The sequence below is a fragment of the Histoplasma capsulatum genome, genomic scaffold, assembly GCF_000149585.1.
Source record: "Histoplasma capsulatum NAm1 scaffold_1 genomic scaffold, whole genome shotgun sequence".
NCBI lineage: Eukaryota > Fungi > Ascomycota > Eurotiomycetes > Onygenales > Ajellomycetaceae > Histoplasma > Histoplasma mississippiense.
The window spans coordinates 279035-301549 of NW_001813982.1; the positions used below are offsets into that span (position 1 = coordinate 279035).

Consider the following 22515-nt stretch of genomic DNA (forward strand, 5'->3'; position numbering starts at 1 on the left):
GGAACTTCGCGTCTGTCTCCCATTTCAAAGATGGGTAGAGGCCAAAAAAACCAAAAAAAAAAAAAAAAAAAAAAAAAAAAAAAAAAAAAAAAAAAAAAAAAAAAAAAAAAAAACCCGGGAAGCTACCGGTAGATACAAAGTTTTTTTCTTATCCATTTTCCTTTCTTCACCCTTGTTTTCCTTTTCCCGACTTGTTCCACAATTCATTTTTTGTGCCTATCTTTGATCCCGCCATCTTCTTGACTTTATTTTTTTTGCACAATGCCCACCCCACAAGAAATTTCTGATGATATTTACGAAATTTTCATGGATGAACGGCACAAAGGATTCAAGAGATTTATTTTACTGATGATCCCCCCAATTTTTGTGTTCTGCTGGCTCTATTCTGATTATTCTCTTATTTTGATTTTTCTTCACGACAATTGAGAGGGTGTAACAATGGTCCACTTCTATTTCAATATATGCAGTATATGCCTATGACATTTTACACCAAAGTGCGGTGAGCTGGATGAGGAAGGGGAATTGCCAGTGCTTTTTCCAAAGAGAGAAAGAAGAGAAGAAAAAAGATTTCGTATGATGAATGATGATGTGGGAATAATAACTTCAATTTTTTTGTCCTTTCTCATGAAAATGTCTTTCTTCTCTGTGATTTCAATTTGATGTTATATATCACAGATCTCGCGTTGTTGAAAATGATACCAAGGGGAAATAAAAATAAATGATCAGTCAGCGACGCTTCGTTTTTGGTGGCATAATTGAAGGCCAAGATCCATTTTGTGATGAGGAATGTAGTTTACCAGAATCTTTGTCATGTAGGTTTTGTAAGTTTGCAGTTATAGTTATATCTAGTGGATATATGCTTTCTATCGCGGGGTTTCCCAGATGTTTTGACAAGGTAGTGGGGACATTATCTCCTATACACGGAGTGCTTCTTCTGCTTCTTCCCAACCAACTCTGCCACTGTTTACAGTTACCAGCGCCAAGGGAGCGGATTGAACTCCTTGTTTCTCCTTTCATCGAAAGAAAATGGCACCGTCAGGATTCGACACCCTCCTCCTCCGTAACATCAACTTCCCATTCCCAATTAGTTTCGGTCCGGATGCGTGGGGCCGATTTGGTAAACCACAGCCGGCAACACTATCGCTTCGCCTTTCATATCCTCGTCCTCTCATCGAGCAGTGCGGCGGCAGCGACGATGTTTCCTTAACGCTCAGTTACGGCGAACTATACCGCAAGCTTGAACAAGTCTTAAGGGATGCCACAATAGGTGAAGATGGGCGTATCTCGAGTATCGGTTTGGAAGAGTTGGCTTCTACTATCTGTTCTACTGCTCTTGGGCTGGTATGGGAAACGATACCAGAGGGTCCTGTAGGGGCGGGATGGGATATGGCGGGCGCCGAAAGCGATATCTCAATACAGCTTCCTAAGGCCATTCTGAGAGCTGATAACGGCCTGACATATCGCGTTGTCAATTGCGCCGTCAAATCGACTGGCAGTCCGGCTATCAACCAAGCCGCACAACCAGGTATTGCTACGATCCTACGCACATGCCGTATTGATGCCATACACTGCGACTGTATTATCGGAGTGAACCCCCATGAAAGGGAAACCAAACAGGCGGTTGTGGTTTCCCTGGAGTTTCTAAATGTGAACGCAAATTTACACCCGCAGGTCAACATTTTGCAGCCTTTACAGGAGGTAGCACGACGTATTACTGATGTGAGTCCACCCAATCTTCTTATCTAAGGTTTTAACACCATGGGATATAATCATATTTTGTTGTATGTCTGCAGTGAGACGTTTTGGCTGGCGTGAACTCATTATCATCTGTCATCACAGGCGATTGAAAACTCCAGCTTCAGAACAGTCGAAGCCATGGCTCAACAGGTCGCGAGCACAACCATACAAGGCATTGATTTTGATGAAGTGACTGTATGCGTCGAAAAGCCCAGCGCGATGGCCTTTGTGGGGTACTCGGGCATAGAGATAAGGCGCACAAGACGTGATTTTTGCCAGCCATAAAACTGGGCAAAATGGATAAATAAATAAAACAGGCTCCAGAATGCTCGCTTAGACAACTGCAGGACCAACCACTATCACCACTACAGTAGTTTTATTCCCCCGAACAGGGGCACATTTTTGAGGTCTCTTTAGCTCTGCTCTCGAATTCGAGAGCAAGAAATCCTGTATTTGGTTAAGAAGGTTCTGTCCACCGGCTAAAAGTATATGCGCCAGCCCAAAGTGGATTAGCGTATGCTTTTGTCCCAGGCGGCTTCTCATGCGCTGGCTTTTACGCGCTTCATTTTTCCCCTGCCCGTCTTCATCCTTCAGTTTCACTCTACAAAAGACTACCTTTTGCTCTGACGTTCTCTGGCTCCGAACGTGATCATTATCTCAAAGAATCTCACTATCTGGTTCCTTATTTTTATTATCTATGGGACTACGCAGCTCTAACAGTCTTCCGCTTTTCATTTTCTCTGCTGGCACCAGCTGCACTTCTGCCTTCGCCTGCCTACCTGCCTTGGAGTCTTCCACCAGTATCTGCGCTCACAGTTTCTCCAGGACCGCGCTAAGCCCAACTCCAGACAACGTGGTGTGGCTACCGGTGAATGGTCCGTCCTGAACAAGGGCGGACGGTAATCTGATATTCGCGCCGTTGAGCGTAGCTTCTCTATTGTGACCGTCAGTAGATATTAGTTCCCAACCAGAGGCAAGTTTTTGATATCTCTTGACCATAGTAACAGTAACTCTGTTACTGTGTAAATGAGTGAAGGTGTGCTTACTTTGCGAAGTTGATACTAGGATTAAGAGAGCTCCGTCCGCCTTGGAACCGCTCTCCCCCTCCAAACGTATCTTTGGTGAATGAATGTGACAAAGAGCTCTACGGAATCGAAATCTACAACTATCTAGACAATCGTTCATCCCACTTGGTAGGGATGTTTGCGCCTAGCCCGTTGCGTCGCCCTCCGTTGGATTGTGAACTGAATATTCTCTCGACTGATCAAGATGGCTCCATTTCGAGATCAGCCAAATCATGGCTAGAACAGGAAGAATTCACCGTGTCAGATGTTTTTGCTCCGCAAACCGACAAAGACTCCGACCATGTTTCAGAGGAGGCACATGCCGGCAACAGGGTAGCAGAGGCTGAGGCAATCCATGGTGAATCACCTACGGGTTTTCGTTTATATGGGCCTGAAATCAGCCCCACCAGAAACACGACTTGTGTCCAGTCAACTGGCACTGGACATTTGATGGTAGATAATTTAGGTTCTTGTGGGAAGAATAGACGAAAGAAGAAGTTGCGACGGCCTGCAGAAGTTCATGCTGCCGCCACCACCGTCCGTGGATTTGTTGCCAACGCATCTACGGAGGATGAGTCAGATTATTCCAACCCTGGTTCTAAGACTCTTTCCCCATGGCTCCCTCCACGCGTCAGTTGTGGGAATAGTCCTGGTCTTCGACCATCCTCCTCAAGTGGAGGAATCAGCACGTTGAAACTCCAGCTGGATACCCTTAGTTTGTCGAACAGCCGTCCGGCATCTCGCAACACGAGCCAATTCGGTTCTCAGACCCCAAGCTGTGCCAGTGTCTCCTCAGACAGCGACCAGACTACCAGCTATGAGGTCCCTTTAGAAAATGACTTCGTGAGTCCTGACGCTGATGGTGCTGGTAGTGATGCCATGTCATTTGGCAATGAGGAGTGGGTGAAGAACACCTTATGTCGGAAGATGGCAGCTACAGATTTCGAACAGTTGTCCTGTCTTGGGAAAGGAACCTATGGTACAGTTTTATTGGTCAGGCATACCATGACGGGCGTCCTCTATGCGCAGAAGCAATTCCGCAAGGCCTCTCTCACCGTGCATAGGAAGCTGGTAGAGCAAACCAAAACTGAACGAGCGATCTTGGAATCTGTCAACCGCCACCCATTTGTCGTCAAGCTGTATTATGCTTTCCAGGATCATGAGAAACTTTATCTGATTTTGGAATATGCGCAGGGTGGTGAGCTTTTCACACATTTGGCTATGGAACGTATGTTCTCCGAAGAAGTGGCTTCATTCTATATGGCTGAGCTAGTGCTGGCTCTGGAGCATCTCCACAACAACGTCGGTGTTGTCTACCGTGACCTGAAGCCGGAAAACTGTCTCTTGGATGCAGATGGCCACCTTCTCCTAACTGATTTCGGGCTTAGCAAAGTAGCCGTTGATGGCCAGGACCGATGCAACTCATCGCTGGGCACTGTCGAGTATATGGCTCCTGAAGTCGTCCAAGGTAAGCCGTACGGAAAAGCCTGCGATTGGTGGTCACTAGGAGCCTTGGGCTTCGACCTCCTTACGGGCTCTCCGCCCTTCAAAGCTAATAACCACGCCAAGATCCAAGAAAAGATCGTAAAACAGAAACTTGTGTTGCCATATTTCCTGGGTCCGGATGCAAAGGATCTCCTCACTCGTCTCCTTCGCAAGGAACCCCATAAGCGCCTCGGTTACCACATGCCCAAGGACATCCAAACGATCAAGAAGCACCGTTTCTTTCGCAAGATTGACTGGAAATCTCTAGAGAGACGCGAGCTCGAACCACCCATTAAACCCCTCATCACGGACCCGGCGTTGGCGGAGAATTTCTCGTCGGCTTTCACCAGCTTGCCGCTTAGTCCTGTTGTGACGAAAAATGGGTTCCCTGATGCTTGTGATGATGGACATATGGCTTCTGGTGGTAACGCTTCTTCTCGGGATATTCAGCAACCTGGGAAGACGACTGTGGATGATCCGTTTCGTGGGTTTAGCTTTGTGGCGTCAAGTAGCTTGCTGGATAGCGGGTTGGGTTTTGTCAGGTAGACTACTTCTACTACTGCTACTACGACCTTTACTTTGACCGTCTTTGGTTTTTCTTTTTTGTTTGTTGCTTTTTAGGTTATTGTCGTTGTTTTGTAGCTTGATATGATTTTGCTTTATCTACGGGCGATTATGGATGGAAAAGTAATAATAAGTCGGTAGAATCTCCTGGGGATCCCCACGCGTATCACCTGTGAATCGATTAATATATCATTTTAATTCCCTTTTCCTCCTAATCTGCCTTGGATTTGATCCTTCATACTTTCTTTTCACTTTGATCATCGCACGTAGATATAAATTGTGTATGAAATCAGCAACCATGTTTTCGAACACATGTGTGTTTATATCTTGATGGTTTTAAGAGGTGAAATGAAATCTCTGTCTAGGCCAATAATTTAACATGTTTGATCTCGATCCTCCCGTTCTATCGTACAAGACCATGTGATTCATTACCAAAAACAAAAGGGGTATGTGACTTGTGTTGTAAGAAAAGAAAGAACGCTGATACTAACGCTGATACTGGCGCCGGATATAATGCATAATAATATGTTTACATGAGTAGCAGAAATATGTGCGATGAGAAACAATTGAAAATGGTTAAAGGAGTATAAAACCAGCACATGACGGCTATATTGCGCAACAGCATATCTCCGCAGCCCATCACCGATCCTTATCCTCGGCCACGGTGGATTTTAGGAGGTTTGTAATTTCCGGTTTTCTCCAAGCTGGCTACTGATGATGAAGAATGGGTCTCTTCCTTTCTTTCCAGCGCACCCTCTAGCGCCGCGTTGATCCAACAATTTCGCAACTCATCGATAATATCTTCCTGCTGCAACTTGAATAACGAAAAACGTTCCCTGACCCAGACGAAGATATCTTGCTTGGCCCCATCGACGTATCCACTCGCATCATAGTTCCTACCACTGGATTCCGACGAATGAACCTCGCGGACTACTGCTTGCGCAATGATTCGTACTGTCTGCAGAGACGGCAGGATGAATTTGGAATACCCATCATGGCCCAATTGAACATCTACCACTTTTTGTCCTATCCCACGGAGGTGTTCGGGGGTTCGTGCCATAGAGCGAAGCGCAACGTTCCCGCCTAGCTGGGTGTTGGAGGAACGTCTATCGACGCACCAGAGACGGTACAGTTGTATTCCGGATTCACTTCCCCTTGTGTCCACGATGGCAGACAGGATTTGATTGAAGGCAGAGCTGGGGATTGTAACTGCGGGAGGTTGGCTAGCTTTCCACTGTGGTTTTACCTTCTCGCATACATCGGATAAGGTACCCCGGATTGATTTGAATATTCTTAAGAATTGGAAAAGAATCGCTTCATGGTACTTTGTATCCCCTGTGGAATAGTTAGGCTTTGGGTTGAATTCTCCCTGTAATAATTTGGCTAGAATTTCCCCAGATTTTACCAAAGGGTTTGGTTGGCCTTGTTCCGGGGTTTCTTCGTTTCCACCAGTGCTGCAGGCGCTATCCAGTCGTATTATCGCTGCTGCTAAAGAAGCAACCTCATCAGGGCCCCAACCGTCCCCGTTAGTTTGAAGGTGGAGAAGAATTTCATTTATTCGATCCCAGTCATGGTGCTGGATAGCATAGCCGAAAAATGCTTTTATAACAGGAATTGACCACGGAAGTGGTAGCTCCTCCGCAACCGCGCTAAGCAGCTTTTCGTTTTTAATGGAAGTTGCGTATCTAATTATTGCAGGTGCAAGGAGATCGTCCGAGTAACATTCCCGTGGAATAATGGAGCGTTCATCTCCGTCAGCAAAAAGTAGCTGAGATGCAAAATCTTGCGGTCCTGGCGAGACTGAAAGGGTGAGCAATTGTGAGAGGGATGAACTCGAGAATCCTGTAAAGGATGCCGTATTTCGCTCTGGGATCGAAGATGGCTCTCGTGGCACTGCTTGTGTCGTGCCTGTGCCAAGTATCAAATTCCCTTTCGGGTTTTCATTGGGCTCCAAAAGGGGTTGATGTTCGATGAATTTTTTTTTGGAGCGATTGGTAGCGTTGAGTTTGTCCAAGAGGCCACGGGCTTTGTGGACATGTTCTGTATGGGCATACGAATCCAGTACATAATGGTTCAGACCTAAGACGACCCCTGACTTGTCAAGTGGGTGGGAATGGGCGATTGCTTCTGATGATTCCTCAGAAAGGTTGGGAATGTATGAAACAAGATTCAACAAATCCTCCAAAGACTTCGGGTCAACCTCCGGTACCACCCCTCGAGCTTCGATCGTGCGAACGATGAGGTGGTCCATGTCTCGCGGCTTTAAATAAACATTATTTTCCTTCAAAAGCTCCATTAGAGACTTCATGTAATCAAGAACGGAGGTATAATAAACGCCCCGATGTCCGACGCCTGCCTTGACACTGTTATTAAGACCATCAATCATTGAAGTGACTACTTCACTGCTTATGGTCCGCTTGCCCAGGCCTACAAAGGGGCCCTCTGATTCACTGACATCTGCACTTTTAGACCCGTGTGCGCAGCTAGCCCAGGTATCATATCGGTCGATTTTGGATGCAGTGATCGAATATAAATGGATGGAATGGCCGGAAAAACTCTCAACAATCCATCGTCTCTTTTTAGTTGCTAACTGTTTCAATATCCAGGAACCTTCGATATTGAACCCTCCTTCTACACAGCACCACAAGATAAACTCCAACCAAATTTCGGGGCCAAGCGGTCGGACTTGCATTTTGTACTTGGTTGTTGCTGATACATCTTTGCCAGTCGCTAGCGCAGACGCTGCAGTATCAACCTCGTTGCCTATCCAAACAGCATCAGATAGAACGTTCATGATGTGGGATGATAGAAGATGCATGGCAGGTGTGCCACGATTCAACTGATCCCCAACGTGAGACCTAGCGCGTTTGTATACCCCATGTGGGATGTAATCTAGGTGATGCAAGCGGGCAACAATCCTGTAGAAATAAAACATGGCAGTCCGCGATTCCTCCAGCGGCAGATCAGCTGCATCGAGTACTATGCTTCCCAAACTAGGCCACAGTTCCTCCATTGTTCCTATTCGAGTGAATTTCTCTCCCATCCTGCTTGTAACCCGCGGTCCATCATTGTACAAATCAATCAAGTCTAACGACATTTGTCCTTCACTTTGCAAGATCTGGGGAGCCTGGAGCTTCGCACATTCGTCACCTGTCATCGTGTCGAAGGATCCGAAGCTTGCCCAATCGATGTTTGACGGAAGGGAACCCTTCCGTAGGGTCGCGAACGGCTTCTCAGCTTCCTCGGCATTGTCAAGCAGTCTGTTGACTATTGCGTAAAACGCGGACCACCTTCCAAGTTTGACACCAAGGTATGCCAACAAATCATACCCAAGTGAGTCCGGGCTTCGAGCGTGATCCAAAAGGTCTAGGAGAGCCAGGCATTTCTCCTCCTCCGGGCTTTCTTCCGGACACTCGTCCTCTTTCGTATTCTCACGTAATTCCGAAGGAAGAAATTTTTCCAATTCTGAAACCCAGCGCGATGGGTTCCTCTTCTCCTCGTATGGTACGGGAACTGGTCGCGCGACGTTCCAACTTCGAACCAACAAGGTCGCCACGCTGTCGATGGAGGGAGGGGGCCCAAAGTTTCGTGAACGAAAACCTATAAGTTTCCATGACGAGATGATCGAGGTGCCCGGAATAAGACGAAGTGTATGACCTAAATATCTTGCGCGGTTTGGGCGCAGGCAAGTTTGCATGACACGACCAGAGTCAACGGAAGCAGATAAAACGACCTATGAAGGAGCGACGGGAGGAGATATCACTCTGAGACGTTGCATATTTGGCTTGGAATATATTAGTATCCCAGTCCATCAAGATGTTTTCGCAATGGTTTTGCAAAGTGAGGGAGGATTAGCCTGCTCAAAATTGTCAGTCAAAAGTTTTGAAGCTTTCGTATACTTAAAAGGAAAAAATATTTAGCTTAGTCAGCCACAGATATGGCGCTGGAAAGCTGTTCAGGATGCACTTAATATCTTATTATTGAGAGAACAACATCACGTCAAAGTATACCTGAGTAATCTGTACATCAAAAAGTTTCCATTATTCCCACAGCAATTAGTTTGGGTGGTAGCGGCCATATTTCAGTTGTCGCTCAAATATCAACTCCCACTACAAAAGCCTTCAAACCAACTGATGAAAAACAAAATATACAGCCATAAACCCATGGCTCCAATGCTATCATGATTCATAAACCAATCGTACCATAACTCCTACATATTTTTATTTACATATCCTCGTCATTGTCACTTCCAAGTTCTTGCTCTACTTCATCCACAACAAAGCTCTCATAATCTTCTAAGCTTTTCTGAATGTGCACCTTGAACCGGATAACATCATTCAACATAGTTTCAACACCGGTATGGAGCTCCTCACGGAGAGCATTAGCTCGAAGAACTAGTTGCTCGTATTCGATGTTGGTGTTCATTTCTCGTTGCTCCATGAGCTGAACGTTTTCAGTCAGGGTAGCACGCATTTTAGCAAGCTCCTTTTCCATCTTTTCAATTTGGGAGTCGGATGTCAACTTTTGGGTTGTTGTAATTTCCTTAAGCTTCTCGAATTCCTCTTCTGCCGCGCGTCGTTTGTGTTCAAGGGCCTCTACCTCGCTCCTTTTCTCGTCCATGGCCTCCTTGATATTATCTAACAGGTCCCGGTGATTCATATCTGCATCCAGAGCAAGTTTCCGTCGCTCATTAATCTCTTTCCGTAGAGAGATGAAGTTGCTACGAACGAGGCCACGAAGGTCGAGGTTCAAGAGGTTCGTTGGATGATACCCGGTGAAAGTGTCAGCAAGCAAACGATCACCTTCTGGCGAGGTCCTGGAAGTACCCAACTGGGATGAAGAAAAGTTGATTTCATTCAGATTGAGATGGAGCTCATAGTCTTGGCCCTTAGCGTTTGCAGCGGTCGCTGGGATTAAGCTCGTTTGATAACCAAGAGTGTTAAAAGTTTTAACAACTTGCTCCAGGGATTCAAGCCTTCTATTTGCTTCAGCCTCCTTTTCCATGACCCTAGCATGAGTATCGTCAAGTTGAATGAGGATATCCTCTACGCTTTTCTGAAGCCGTTCTCGCTCGGAGTTCATGCGATCGATATCCTGGATTGTAATCCCCTGTTTATCCACACTATTTTGCAGATCTAGGCGTTCCTCATCGGCTTTCTGGAAGTCCTCCTCAGTCCTACTTATCTCTTCGTCAAGAAACTTGATGCGATTTTCGTATTTGGTGATCTTTCCTTGGACATTCTGATTGTAGTCTTCAAATTTTCTCTTATCATCCTCCAGAATCCTGAAATGTTTTTCCAATTTCGCTATATCCGGGGCATTCTTCTCCATTTGCTCAATTTGATCCCGTAGCTCCCTATTCTCTGCTTCAAGCTCATGCATTTCACGAACATATTTTTCATTCCCCCGCTCGAAGTCAGCTGCCATTGCTTCAATATGAGGAATAAGGCGTCTTTCCGCCACCTCATCATCTTCATTCTCGCCGCCCTGAAGCCAATCACGATAGGCATTGGAGAGGAAATGAAAAATAATATTGTCACCAGAGATATCTACGCCGGCTTCCGCACAAGCATTGTCGTAATGTCCCAAATAATACCGATCAAGCATCTGCGCCAGCTGCATCATCCAATGAAGCATGCCTAGGAAAGTCGACCAGTTCTGGCCACCAACAGCTGCAATTTGGGATTTTGTGATACTCTTCTCAAATGGATAGCGTAGTTGTTTAAGAATAGGAGGAACTTCGGCGTCAATGTTTTTCTGGAATTTATAGCCAGGGTCGATTCTTCGATAAAGCCATTGAAAAATGTAGTTGAAATCTTTTTGCGTTGGGGATTTCAGAGTGTTTTGCGTGAGAGAGTGCTTCATCTCTAGCTCAAAATTATTTTGTGTCAGATACTCCAAAAGCTCTTGTCCGATTCGCGCCTGGTAAGAGCGGTCTTTGAGTGGGCGTGGGTCTCTAGGAACACCAGCAGGGGCAGGGGCTTGGGTAAAGAATGACTGGTGATGGCTCATCGGGCCACCCGTCGACTGGCGCGAGAAAACACTGCTTCGCCGTTGTAGTTGCGGCGCGGGGACGGGGTGAGAGGATACAGGTGCATAGCTTTGGCGGCCAACGCTGGCACTGTGAAAGATGTTGCTTGAAACAGACCGGCGGACGGATGAAAGTCCATTGTCAGCTCCAGATGAAGATCGCTGGAATACTGGTTGTTGTGGTCGATTAAAGCCTTGACCGCCGACGGAAGTTGTGCGCACATGCTGCGACGTGTACGGTGGATTCTGGAAGTTTGCTGCGGAACTGGTTCGTTTAAGTGCTGAGGCAGGCTGCGGGATGGACGATAAGTTCTGGACACTCGCAAGGGTCTGCACCGAAGATTGAGTTAGTTCATATCAATTCAATTCCTGGATATTCCTTGGGGTGAAACTGTTAAAAAAAACCAGATAACCGTGTACCTCTCGAGGTCGTCGAATGCTGAAAAGCCCAGTGTCTTGCGACATACTGCCTGATGTGGTGACTGCACCCCACTATCAACTTGAGGGAAATTCAGGCTAAGTCGAAAGACAAGGAAAATTGAACGTGTAATATTTGTCAAAATAATGTCATCATCCCGTAGACGACAAGCAGAGGGTTTGTAACCGCAAAAGATGACCTCAGAGTGTTGTTGCTTTGCCCTCTTAGGAAATTCTGATGTAAACAAAACTATTCAACCATCGGATAAATATATCCCCGTAAACCGTTATCACGGGACTCGGACCAGCTCCAGCCTCGGCTTTTTGTCCTTCTCGGCATGCGACTGTCGCGAAAAGGACTTCCCGAGTCTTCTTGCTCCTGACCTTCATGCCTCCATCAACTATCAGAAAAAGAGATGGAATGATGCGTGCAGGATGGGGGCACGTTGATATATTTTGATTAAACACATACTGCAAACTTTTTGATAGCTTTTGCTATCGACCATTTTCCCTAGCGATATCTTCAGCCATGGCTCTCCGGGAGGAACTTGTCTCCTCTGCGGTATGTGTTCTTCCTATAATTCTTGTCATTGTATATTCATATGCATTCACTCATAGTATTCTACTCTAGGTTTCTTGTACGTTGATACGCGATGCCCACGGCTTGTTTTCCAGTTTTGAGGATCCAATAGCTGACCCTCAAATTTAACATGCATAGTCCTCCATGACCCATCGGTTTCATCCGCGCCGCTGGACAAAAAGATAGCTTTCCTACAATCAAAAAACTTAACACAGGAAGAGATCGATCAAGCGCTTTCGAGAGCAGGCGAAGACTCATCTGCAACTGCTACTCAGCATCCTACCCAAAACACTGCAGGTCAACAACCAATTTACCGGCAACCGACTCAGCTATATGGCCAAAACTATGCATATGGTCCGGGAGGTCAATGGCAACCTACACCGCCTCCTCCGGAGTGAGTGGTACTTCTAGTTACCAGTTACGTCTTCTCCCGGTTTTGATATGCTAACGCTCATCCCTTTTGTAGATTGCCGAAACGAGATTGGCGAGATTGGTTTATCATGGCGACAGTGATAGGCGGTGTCGGATATGGCTTGTACTCTGTGGCTAAGGTATGGATATTCCTCGTCGTTGATTCATGAACCCGATAAACCTAATGTCAAAATTACAGCGATATATCGTACCCCTTATCGCTCCTCCTACCCCTCCTCAGCTACAGCAGGACAAAGAGAGCATTGACGAACAGTTCTCTCGTGCTTTTGCGCTCCTCGATCAGCTATCAAGCGACACAGCAACCCTTAAGAGCGCGGAAGAAGCACGGACCGAGCGCCTTGATTCTGCGCTTCGTGAAGTGGAAAATGTGATTACAGATTTGAAGACCTCCTCGCGGCGACGGGATGAGGACACCCGGCGTATTGGGGAAGAGGTAAAAGGTTTGAAAGACAGCATACCCAGAGCCATCGATGGGGCGAAGGAAGGAAATGAAAAACGACTCAAAGAGCTTGGTAATGAGCTCAGAAGTTTGAAAGTTCTTCTCGGGAATCGACTTAGCTCAGCATCCGGCAGTGTCTCGGCGGCTTCTTCTGCTCCACGGCCTGGTTCCACCACGCCCCAGCTAAGTCAAGATACATCCGCAAATCGCCCCAGCGCGACAACTCCCTCATCACAAGCTGCCGCATCCACTCCTGTCCCCACTCCCGCACCACAGCATGTGCCAGCTCCCACGTCCCGGGAGAACTCCAGCAGTCCATTTTCCCAGCTTGCAAAACCGGCAAGCATCCCTGCGTGGCAGATGGCTGCTTCCAATAAATCCAAGACAGCCACAGTGGAGAACGCAAGCTTCAGTACCGATGATCGAGAGACAAGTGCTCCTGCCAGCTAAACGCGTTTCCCCCCTATATAATATAATATATCAATTTCGAGGCGAAAGTAATCGAGGGCTAAAAACGGTTATCATAATTATGTTCTGAGTGTCATTCGGATTGAACTATTCTTGACTGTAGTTTAAGGCCAATTCCTGTTAGTGGATCGAGCCTAGTTTGTACTATTGCATATACTACGCTTTTAACTTGCTATCTCTTTAATTGCTTTCCCCTTTATTTCCACATATATCTATCGTGGTAATTTACTTTTGTAGAATGCAAGTGGCGGGTCTTGGCAAACCACCATCAAAATTCCGCTCCGAACTTCAACCTCAGGTGTCATCACCACAGTCAGATATACAAAACCGACACCATCACACCCATCATGGACACATCCAGACACCGTCGGGATGAATATCGGAGCTACAGATCTCGATCGCCTTCTCGACCACACTCACACGCGATGTCGACGTCACACTCCCCACGTTCTCAGCATTCTCGACGCCGTGATCACCATCGTCATACAAGCGATGAGAGAGATGTACGGTCCGATTCTGCAGAAAGAAGGAAAAAGGCGCATAGCAGGCGAGAACATGAAAGACGGGCAGTGGCGGCGCCAGCCACACTCCCGTTTGATGCCAGGCCGCTTTCCAAACACGATCTGCAAGTTCTTGAGCCCATGTTCGCGCTGTATTTAGATATACAGAAGAATATCGACATAGCGGATCTGGATGAACGGGAAGTCAAAGGCAGGTGGAAGAGCTTTGTGGGAAAATGGTAAGGCGATTGGCTGCTCCCCCTTCCTTCATTTGGTTATACGTACTTGTTCTTTATCTTATTTTCTCTGCTGGGGGGGGGGGGAGTCAAAGAAAGCCTTTTGAAACCCAAGTTGATGCTGACACATCTGAGGAACCGTGGAGAACTCGCGGAGGGCTGGTACGACCCGAGCACTTTCCAAAAGGCACAGCAAGACAGCGCGGCCGGAAATTACTGGCGTGGCTCTACACATGGACTCCGGGCTTCCCCAGATTACGGAGAACACTACGAAAGAAGTGCTGGGAAGGAGACAAGCGAACCCCCGCGCGAACGCTCAACAAGTACTACTCTGTCTCTAGACCAAAGAACCAAAGACCCAAAAGAAGACGAAGATGAAGACGAAGACGATGATGAGGAAGAGGAGTCATATGGCCCGAAGCTCCCCACGCCTGACCCCTCACTTGCCATAGTCCGTTCAAGCTCCAGTAGTCACAGAGCAGATGAAAAATCCGGCCCGACAATCCCATCCCTCCAGGATCTACAACTTCAACGAGGTTCGTATTTTTAATTTCAAAATTTCGCCCCCATTTCCCCCTTTCTCTTCCACCTTTATATTACATAAATCCCTTCCTCCCCTCCAGTCGCAGACCCTCCTAAAAATGATTTTTTTTTTTATTTTATTTTATTTTTTTTTACATAACCCACCCAAACTAACCCCACCCCCCACCCCGACCTCCCATACGAACAGAATCCCAAAAACAATCCCAAACAACTGCCTTCATCATGCAGCGCAAGGAAATCTCCCTCGCGCGCGCGGCCCACAGGACCCAAATACGCGCTGCAGAGGAAGAAATCGCTCCGCGCGCCGAGCCCGGCACTCGCGAACGGCGCTTGGAGAAGAGGCGCGAAGCCGCCGCTGCCAACCGTGCTTTTGCAGAGTCGAAGGCTGGCGGCGACGACGATGGTATAGTAAATGATGACGAGCTGATGGGTGGCGGTGGCCATGGAGATGACCTTGCATCGTTGAAGAAGCAGAGGGAGAAGGAGATGCGAAAGAAGAATGAGAGGGAGATTCGACGAGAGGAAATGTTGAGGGCGCGGGCAGCGGAAAGGGAGGAAAGATTGAAGGCGTACCGGAAGAGGGAGGAAGAAACAATGAGTGTGCTGAGGGAGTTGGCGAAGCAAAGATTTGGCAGCTGAGAGTTTTTATCAAATAAACATAAGCGGCAGAATATCAAAATGTTAGTTTATACCTATTTATCTGCTTTATTAAGTTATTAAGCTATTGTTAATTGATATCCAACCAAGTAATAAGTCCCCTATTCTATTCCCTGAATGCCATTACGCCGAAGATCGAACCTCAGACCCTGCGCTGGGAATGCAATATGTATATATACAGGTACAGTCATAAAGCTCAAAGGTAACATCAAGTCATCATTGCTAAAGTTTAAAAGGCTCCGGCTTTCTTTTTTCCAATCATTTGATCATCTCGAATTTCGCTCTCTAGTCTGATCATATGCGGTAGGGTTAGCAAATATACTACTGCTAAGGTCGAATATATCCCGAGGTGTGAAGTGTGTGATGGGGTACTAGTACTATCTACCTTCAATCAAGACGATGATCCAGTATCGCGAATGCTAGCCTTGGTCGTTCCCCGCTTGCGATTCTCGCTGTTGCTCCAGTTATGGTAACGCCGGCGACGACGCTGATTAGATGTTGTCGACTGGCCTTTGCGCGGAACGGACGGCGCTGCAGTCTCCAAATCAATTAAAGGTGTATTTTCGTCGACGTTTTGACTTTTGGTTGTTGGTTCACTTTTGGTCATTTCCCGACGTCGTTGAGCATATTTTGGCAGCACAACCGCGGAATCTGATACAACATCAGTGGTTCCCTGCCAAACACATCCCTGCACCAACTCAGCATCACCATTATGCATAGGAGGCTGTCCTGACATCGTTTTCATTCTTGGGGATAATGACTTGGCTTTTTGGTCTCCTTTCTCCATCAAGGAGAGCTCAGGATGGGGTCTCTTTCTAGCTAGCGCCGGGACATTCTCTTTAGAACTGCTGAGAAGATCGGCGTCACCACTAGTTTCCTCTGCAATGTTGCTTGAAAACCAACAAGTTGCCTCGTTAGAAAAGTTATGGTTGATGTTTGTTGGCTGAGTAAATGTTACTGTCGGAATTATAGCATCAGAGGCTTTATAAGTTCGGGGAACAAACTCAGGAGCATCTGGCTTCCAACTTTTTTTCGAGGTGGGATTTCTTGCGGACACATCACTTGCGCAGTTGGTGCTAGTTTGCCTCAAATGTCCAAGGGCTCCGTCGTGAATGATGCCTATATGCTGATCGGCACTGTGCCCGCTGCTTGCTGTACCTTCTGGTGAGATAGTAGCAGGATCAGAATCGTTCCTAAATAGTGGGTTTTCTCCATTATCCATGGTATCATTTGGAAATCTGGCCCGATGATGTCCAGGAATATCGAATCCTCCTTGGAAAGCGCAGAGTCGGTAATAGTGACCCTTCCTGTTCAATAGTTCCCTGTGGTTTCCTTCCTCAACGATTTTGCCACCTTCAACAACCATAATTTTGTCCGCGTGAATGACAGAAGAGAGGCGATGTCTAGGGGTATTAGGGTTAGTCAAGTTGTAAAACACACTAGCAGTCCATCGGACACAGTAGAACTTACGCAACTATAAAAGTTGTTCGTCCTTTCCTAAGGCGATTTAAACTTCCCTGAACATGAGCTTCGGTTTCGCTGTCCATGCTGCTGGTGGCTTCGTCCAAAAGCACAATTATTGGATTTTTGATGATCGCGCGAGCAATTGCAACGCGCTGAAGCTCACCGCCTGAGAGCTTTTGGCCACGTTCACCCACCAAGGTGTTATAAGCGTCGGTGAAGGTTGAAATCCGATCATGAAGAGCCACAGCTTTGCAGGCTTCAATTATTTCTTCGTCAGTAGCGCTAAGCCTCGCGTATCGGATATTGGCCATAATGGTGTCGTCGAAGAGAGCGGGGTGCTGGGGGACGACGCCAATGTTTGCCCGGAGGCTTTCGAGTGTGACTTGAGATATATCTTGTCCGTCGATTCTCACACTACCTGAAGTCGGGTCGTAAAAGCGATTTAGCATTTGTAAAATTGTCGTTTTACCACCTCCAGTCTGCCCGACTAGTGCTACGGTCTGTCCGGCCTTGACTTTGAAGTTCACATTGTTGAGAACCTCTCGTTTGCCATCATACGAAAATGTCACATCAGTGAATTCAATATCACCACTGGCAAGATGACGCATGGGTTTTGCGTCCACATGATTAGTGATAGTTGGTTTCTGCCTCAATAACTCTAAGAACCCTTCCATGTCGATCATATCCATGGCAAGGCTGCCAAACCCGGCTGCGATGAGCTGAAGAGGACCAGTCAGCTGCGCCCAGTAGCTAAGCAACATAATGAAGTGTCCGATGGGTTTGGTCCCTTTAATAACTTGGTGGACTGCCATAAAACAGGCAATCATCAGTCCTAGAAGCAAAAACAGGGATTGAACGGACTCTTCCATATGGACCCAAAGCAGATACCCACGCCGGGAAACCAGCTGGTCTTTAATGCATGAGGCGTATCTCGATTCTTCGTAGGATATACGATTGAAATATGAGACTGTGTACCAGTTTGCCGTGGTCTCACACATATGAGCAACCTCCTTTGACTTGTTGTCAACGAATTGGCGACGCCTCTTTGCCTGCGTATTTATTATTTTGCCGGATGACCACATAAACAACACAGCGATAGCCGCGATGTCCAAAGCCATATATGCATCGAATATGTAATACAAAACACTGACAGCTAATGCAAGGTCAATCACCATAGGCCCGATAACAAAACAAAGCATGTGGACCATGTTATTGACACCTTGGCCTCGGAAGACTGATTGCCACAGATTCGCACAGCTTTTACTGTCATGGTAGTCGCTCGACAGGGCCATGATTTGGTTGTATGCCGCTGAACTCAGGTTCGTGTATGAGTAGTCCTCCAGCGGTACCCAAAGGAACTTCGTAATCGCAGACAGACCGCAGCTAGAATCAAAAAGCCGGAGGGCAATGAAAAAGGAAATTTCTCTCCAGGGGAAAGTTCCTACGAGAACGTTAGCAATCTGAAATCCGGGTAAGTAAAAGCCTCCTTGCATACCGTCATTCTTGCTGAGGATGTTGGTAATCAGCCCTATCTGAAGAGGGATGACGATATTCATGATGCGTTGGAATACCAGACAGATGCCAATACACAAATATAGGAGTTGAAGCTTTGGCTTTCCCGAAGGCCAGTAGAATGGAACAATAGCCTATATCATGGTTAGTCAGATAAGACGCAGTTTCGCGAATGTTGGCGATTAGTTCGGATTCTCCAAAACAGAATTGTGTCAGCATACCCGTAAATTTTTCATAAAATCCCACAAATTCAACTCTCTCGGTTTCATTTCCTCCTCGCCTTCTTTATTCAATTCAGGATCCAATTTAGAAACGTGGGGTTCAGCTATTGAATTACTCCGAGAGTTGCATGAACCATAAGCGTTTTCGGCGCCATCCCCCCGAAACCTATTTACAGAGTCCCGTAGTAGCGGAGTGTTCTCTTCATCATCGCCAACTTTCTTGGTCATACACAGGCGAGAACCGAAAATAGTACAGGGGAGGAGGAAGAGAACACACAGTCGAATTGCCTGGGATATCATTGTGATGACGGATAACTTCGTTCGAGCGTGGTCAAGTCGAAGGGAGAGCGAAAGCAGCGCAAGTTCGCATAGAAAATAGAGGATCCAGCACCCGTAAAGAGGATAGCCCGGAGGAGATTGAGCATCGATATACGCCAAGATAGTACTGAACCAAAGAAGCGAGGAAGCCAATGCAAAGATCTGCCAGTTAATAGAGTTAGTTGCAACATTTTCATCTATCCGAGATATCGTCAAAGTACAAAGTACACTCACGATGGAGTCCTGCGGCGGGGAGGCAACTGCCTTGGAAATTGCAGCGGATATCAATGCCGTTGAATCGCCAACCTATACGTAGGCAAAATCCATATTAGTAGTTTTCCTCGCCATATACACTTTCGTTTTTAACCTGAAAACAAAGCCATTTCTAAATCAACGGCACAACTGAGTATTCCACTTCAACACTTACATAAGTTGCCAATACAAGGAGCATAATACAGCCAAGCGTAAGTCTTAAACCTTTTGGCTGTTGAGCAGACGGCTTCCTCTTTAGAGGGGACGCTATGCTTTTCACAAAGCAAGCAACAAAGTAATATGTCGCAGCGATTATGGGGAAGAAAGAGTGCAGAAACTTCACGACCTGCAATTCAAGTCCGCGATCCATTTTCAGCTCCATCGGGGTAGATGAGCAGTTGTGATTGGGGGCGTAAATCTCAAGGGAAAGCCGCTGCGTTGGGGAATGCTGAACCACGAGTAGGCAATGGCGTTAACCACCTGGGCACCTGGGCAAGCGAATTACGCCGTCACAAGAGGTCATAGGCAAGACACAAGCGTATGATGGACGAAACCTCCACTAAGCAATGAAGAGCAGCAGTAGAAATGCCTCGAAGATGGGAGTCAGAAACCACACCGTGCTGGAGGAGCAAAGGGGGAAGACTTTTGTTTATCCGCAAACGGTGGGGAAATGGAAAGGACAGAGATCTATATCAAACTCCGCCGGCTGGAGGGAATGAGAGAAGGTGCAGGACAGACACACGGAAGCAATAACACGCCAGGTTGCAAAGAAGGGAAGACCAGTTCATCGGCTGCCGGGGGAACAACAGACAGCTCGCAGTTCCTTCTGCAGACTCGCAAAACAACTAACTGCCTGGGGAAAAATGGAGGAGAGGTGCAAGAAAAAGCGCAATAGGCAAAAAAAGTACAGAAAGGGGGTTATATTTCTTCTTGTGCGTGAGCTGTTCCGTTGTTCCTTCGTCTCTTATTAAAACAAGCAACGAAGCAATTGCAGAAAGCCGATAGAAACGAACAGACAGTCGATTCTTCCAACGAGGCAGAAAGAGGAAAGAAAAGAAAAATAAAGGAAGGAATTAAGAAATAAGCCTACAGCAAAAGAGAGCGGGGAAAAGAAAACTGGGAAAAGAGATAAATGGGAAGATACAAAAACTGAACGAGCCGAAAAAGAAAAAGGGCACAAAACGAAGGGAAACAAACCCCTGTGCCAACTTGGAGAATGCGAGACAGGTCAATAAAAGTGGTGCTCGAGGAGGACAAATCAACAACCTCACTGCAAGTTCGCAAGCTCGTCCGCCTAACTATAAAGCATGAAAATGGAGACTCCAAGGGAGCTAGCTCCCTTCTCTCACGACTGCAGGGAGTGAAAATATGAGCCGGTAAATGTCGAGGGAAAGACCTGATGCCAAGCTAAAATGTTCCAAAACGAACGAGAGAGCAGTTCAGCGGAATATAAAATAAAAAGAAGAAGATAGATAGGGTGGAATGCAGGAAAACAAAAGGAGGCCCTTCTGAGAGGATGCAAATGGAAAGGGGATTCAAGATAATTATAGCTGGCCCCCGTCTGCTTCCACACAAGAACGCTGCTAATGGGGCAAAGAGAGAACGAACAGAAATCCAACGGCCCAGAACAAATGTAACCAGCAATTCTGAGCGTCATAGGAGAAAAGAGCCTCTGGGAACGACAGAAAAAAGCGAGCGCATCTACAAACGTCGAACAAAAATGATGTTATAATAATGCAGGCACACACAAGGCTCCTGTCTTTCAACTGACTTTGGGCAGGTAAGGATCTTTCTTTTTTTTTTTTAAAAAAGTTCAATGAATGGACAACTGGCAGCGAGCGTCAGGTTAGACCAGGAGGGAAGAAAAGAGAACAAGACAGACCGCCACATAAAAGTAAACGGGATATTCGGGTTAGACGGGGGATATACGTGTCATTCAGGCCAATTGATGTGGACGCTGATAACTAGTAGTCGTGCACGGCGTGATTAAGCGGCCGTCAAACAATGCTCTATGGCGTTTCTGGTCAACTGCTGCAAGTCCTCCTTCATTGACCAAGATAGGTAACTCTGAAGCACAGAGGGGCGTATTTTACCACTGAGAAGCTCCAAGCTGGTCGTCCAGCAGAAGATGAGGAGCTGTTGTTACGACCACATTTCCATTTTCTCAGGACCAATTGATTGCTGGGCAGGAGAGGAGAAATTAATAGCAGACAAAACACCCGAAATCCCAGGACCAAAAAGAAGAGATACTCGAGGGAAGGCGAAAAGAACCCAAGTGAGGAGGAGACGGACACAGGTAGGGAGATTGTTTGTGTCGCAGAAGGAGAAAACAATAAATCACGGGTAGAGTTAATTAACATCCCTGGTTGGGCTAAGACAGCACTGCTGGGCGTAGGAAGTAGACTGGCCGAAAATAATAACCAGGTCGGGCTCCTGGGGTTAGCAGGCTCTTAACTCGCTGCGCTAGTTAGGGATCCAGAACTCGATAAGATGATGCAAATAAGCACACGGTACGACGAAAGGATTCAGCAGCGTCTCCTCCACCAACGTCCGGACGCGGAGAGGCATGCCCAATTACTGGAGCGGGAGAAGCAAGCAGATAGACGGGTTTAAGATGGATTCAGGCTGAGGAAAAAAGGGTGAGAGGGCTCTCGATTAGATTGTAAGTGACCTGCCTCTACGCGTACACAGAGAGAGGGGTTTATAATGCACCGATATATGTACAGTACGTCAGCGCCCAATGAAACATGGCAAGGAGACTCTTTACGGACGATGTCTGAATACCTGATCATCGTCATGTTATTGTTGTTGTTATTATTCCTTTGACCTTTGATATTGTCCTGTGTAAGCAATTCAGCTGTAGTTAAAGTTAGTTAACGAACTTATCATGATTCCGCCAGGGACCAACCCGTGGCCCTAGCAATTGAACGCCCCAGTGTATATAAATAGTCAGCCATGTCGATTATGAGGTAATGGGCCGCGCATAACTAAATGACGCCTGGAACAACCTGCCGGATCGCCAAGGAAACAAATAAAAAAAAGCGGTTGAAATCTCCATTAGCCATTGCAGAAACTAGAAAATCAATAGTACATGCAGCTACGGAGTAGTTTCAGCATGCATGCTGGGAAATGTCACCTCAAACCTTGAGCGGGTAGCTGACGATCCCCCATGCTACATAGCTAATGTATGTATTTGCTGGAGCTCTAAGGGCCGTGTCAGTCCCCTGGGCTGGTAGTCAGGCAATCAGACAACCTCGACGACGAGGATACTGCTGGTCTACCCTGTGCGAACATACCCAGTATCTCCCTTTGTCACCATTAAGAGGACGTGAGACAGCAGCGTTCTTGTATGAGGGCAGCGAGACCTGCTCTCGCAAGGACCCGAGGTTCTATTGATGTTCGTTAGCAAACAGTTACACCATGCTTCTACATGGTTGCAGGTATGACCATGTCAAAAAATCACCGAAGTTAACCAATCTGCTTCGGCGCAGTGACTCTTGAGGTTTTAAACGGGCCGCGCCAAAGCATGAAAATGGATTCATTGCTATTGTGCTGCAGTCAATATTCGAACGGGGTCTTTGATATCGTCGTCGGTA

The 22515-nt window shown here is 46.8% G+C and overlaps 6 protein-coding genes across 6 annotated transcripts; 3 read left to right on the forward strand and 3 right to left on the reverse strand.

The window, feature by feature from the left end:
* Positions 1 to 1026: 1026 nt before the first annotated feature.
* HCAG_00087 (serine/threonine-protein kinase psk1) lies at positions 1027 to 4832 on the forward strand (the record flags this gene model as incomplete). Its single annotated transcript, XM_001542991.1, has 4 exons — positions 1027 to 1719; positions 1840 to 1932; positions 2458 to 2636; positions 2774 to 4832. The coding sequence occupies 4 exons, from the start codon at positions 1027 to 1029 to the stop codon at positions 4830 to 4832; spliced, it is 3024 nt and encodes a 1007-aa protein (XP_001543041.1).
* A 667-nt stretch (positions 4833 to 5499) lies between these two features.
* Positions 5500 to 8547, reverse strand: HCAG_00088 (predicted protein; the record flags this gene model as incomplete). Its single annotated transcript, XM_001542992.1, has 1 exon — positions 5500 to 8547. The coding sequence occupies one exon, from the start codon at positions 8545 to 8547 to the stop codon at positions 5500 to 5502; it is 3048 nt and encodes a 1015-aa protein (XP_001543042.1).
* Positions 8548 to 9074: 527 nt separating this feature from the next.
* Positions 9075 to 11345, reverse strand: HCAG_00089 (conserved hypothetical protein; the record flags this gene model as incomplete). Its single annotated transcript, XM_001542993.1, has 2 exons — positions 9075 to 11210; positions 11301 to 11345. The coding sequence occupies 2 exons, from the start codon at positions 11343 to 11345 to the stop codon at positions 9075 to 9077; spliced, it is 2181 nt and encodes a 726-aa protein (XP_001543043.1).
* Positions 11346 to 11861: 516 nt separating this feature from the next.
* On the forward strand, positions 11862 to 13198 carry HCAG_00090 (predicted protein; the record flags this gene model as incomplete). Its single annotated transcript, XM_001542994.1, has 4 exons — positions 11862 to 11889; positions 12016 to 12271; positions 12344 to 12428; positions 12488 to 13198. The coding sequence occupies 4 exons, from the start codon at positions 11862 to 11864 to the stop codon at positions 13196 to 13198; spliced, it is 1080 nt and encodes a 359-aa protein (XP_001543044.1).
* A 365-nt stretch (positions 13199 to 13563) lies between these two features.
* On the forward strand, positions 13564 to 15134 carry HCAG_00091 (predicted protein; the record flags this gene model as incomplete). Its single annotated transcript, XM_001542995.1, has 3 exons — positions 13564 to 13955; positions 14088 to 14488; positions 14683 to 15134. 3 exons carry the CDS (start codon positions 13564 to 13566, stop codon positions 15132 to 15134), a joined length of 1245 nt encoding a protein of 414 aa, XP_001543045.1.
* A 409-nt stretch (positions 15135 to 15543) lies between these two features.
* On the reverse strand, positions 15544 to 19301 carry HCAG_00092 (hypothetical protein; the record flags this gene model as incomplete). The annotated part of the gene is made up of 8 exons (XM_001542996.1): positions 15544 to 16109; positions 16311 to 16555; positions 16623 to 18057; positions 18112 to 18262; positions 18350 to 18515; positions 18627 to 18829; positions 18902 to 18973; positions 19095 to 19301. 8 exons carry the CDS (start codon positions 19299 to 19301, stop codon positions 15544 to 15546), a joined length of 3045 nt encoding a protein of 1014 aa, XP_001543046.1.
* Between the last annotated feature and the right edge of the window lie 3214 nt (positions 19302 to 22515).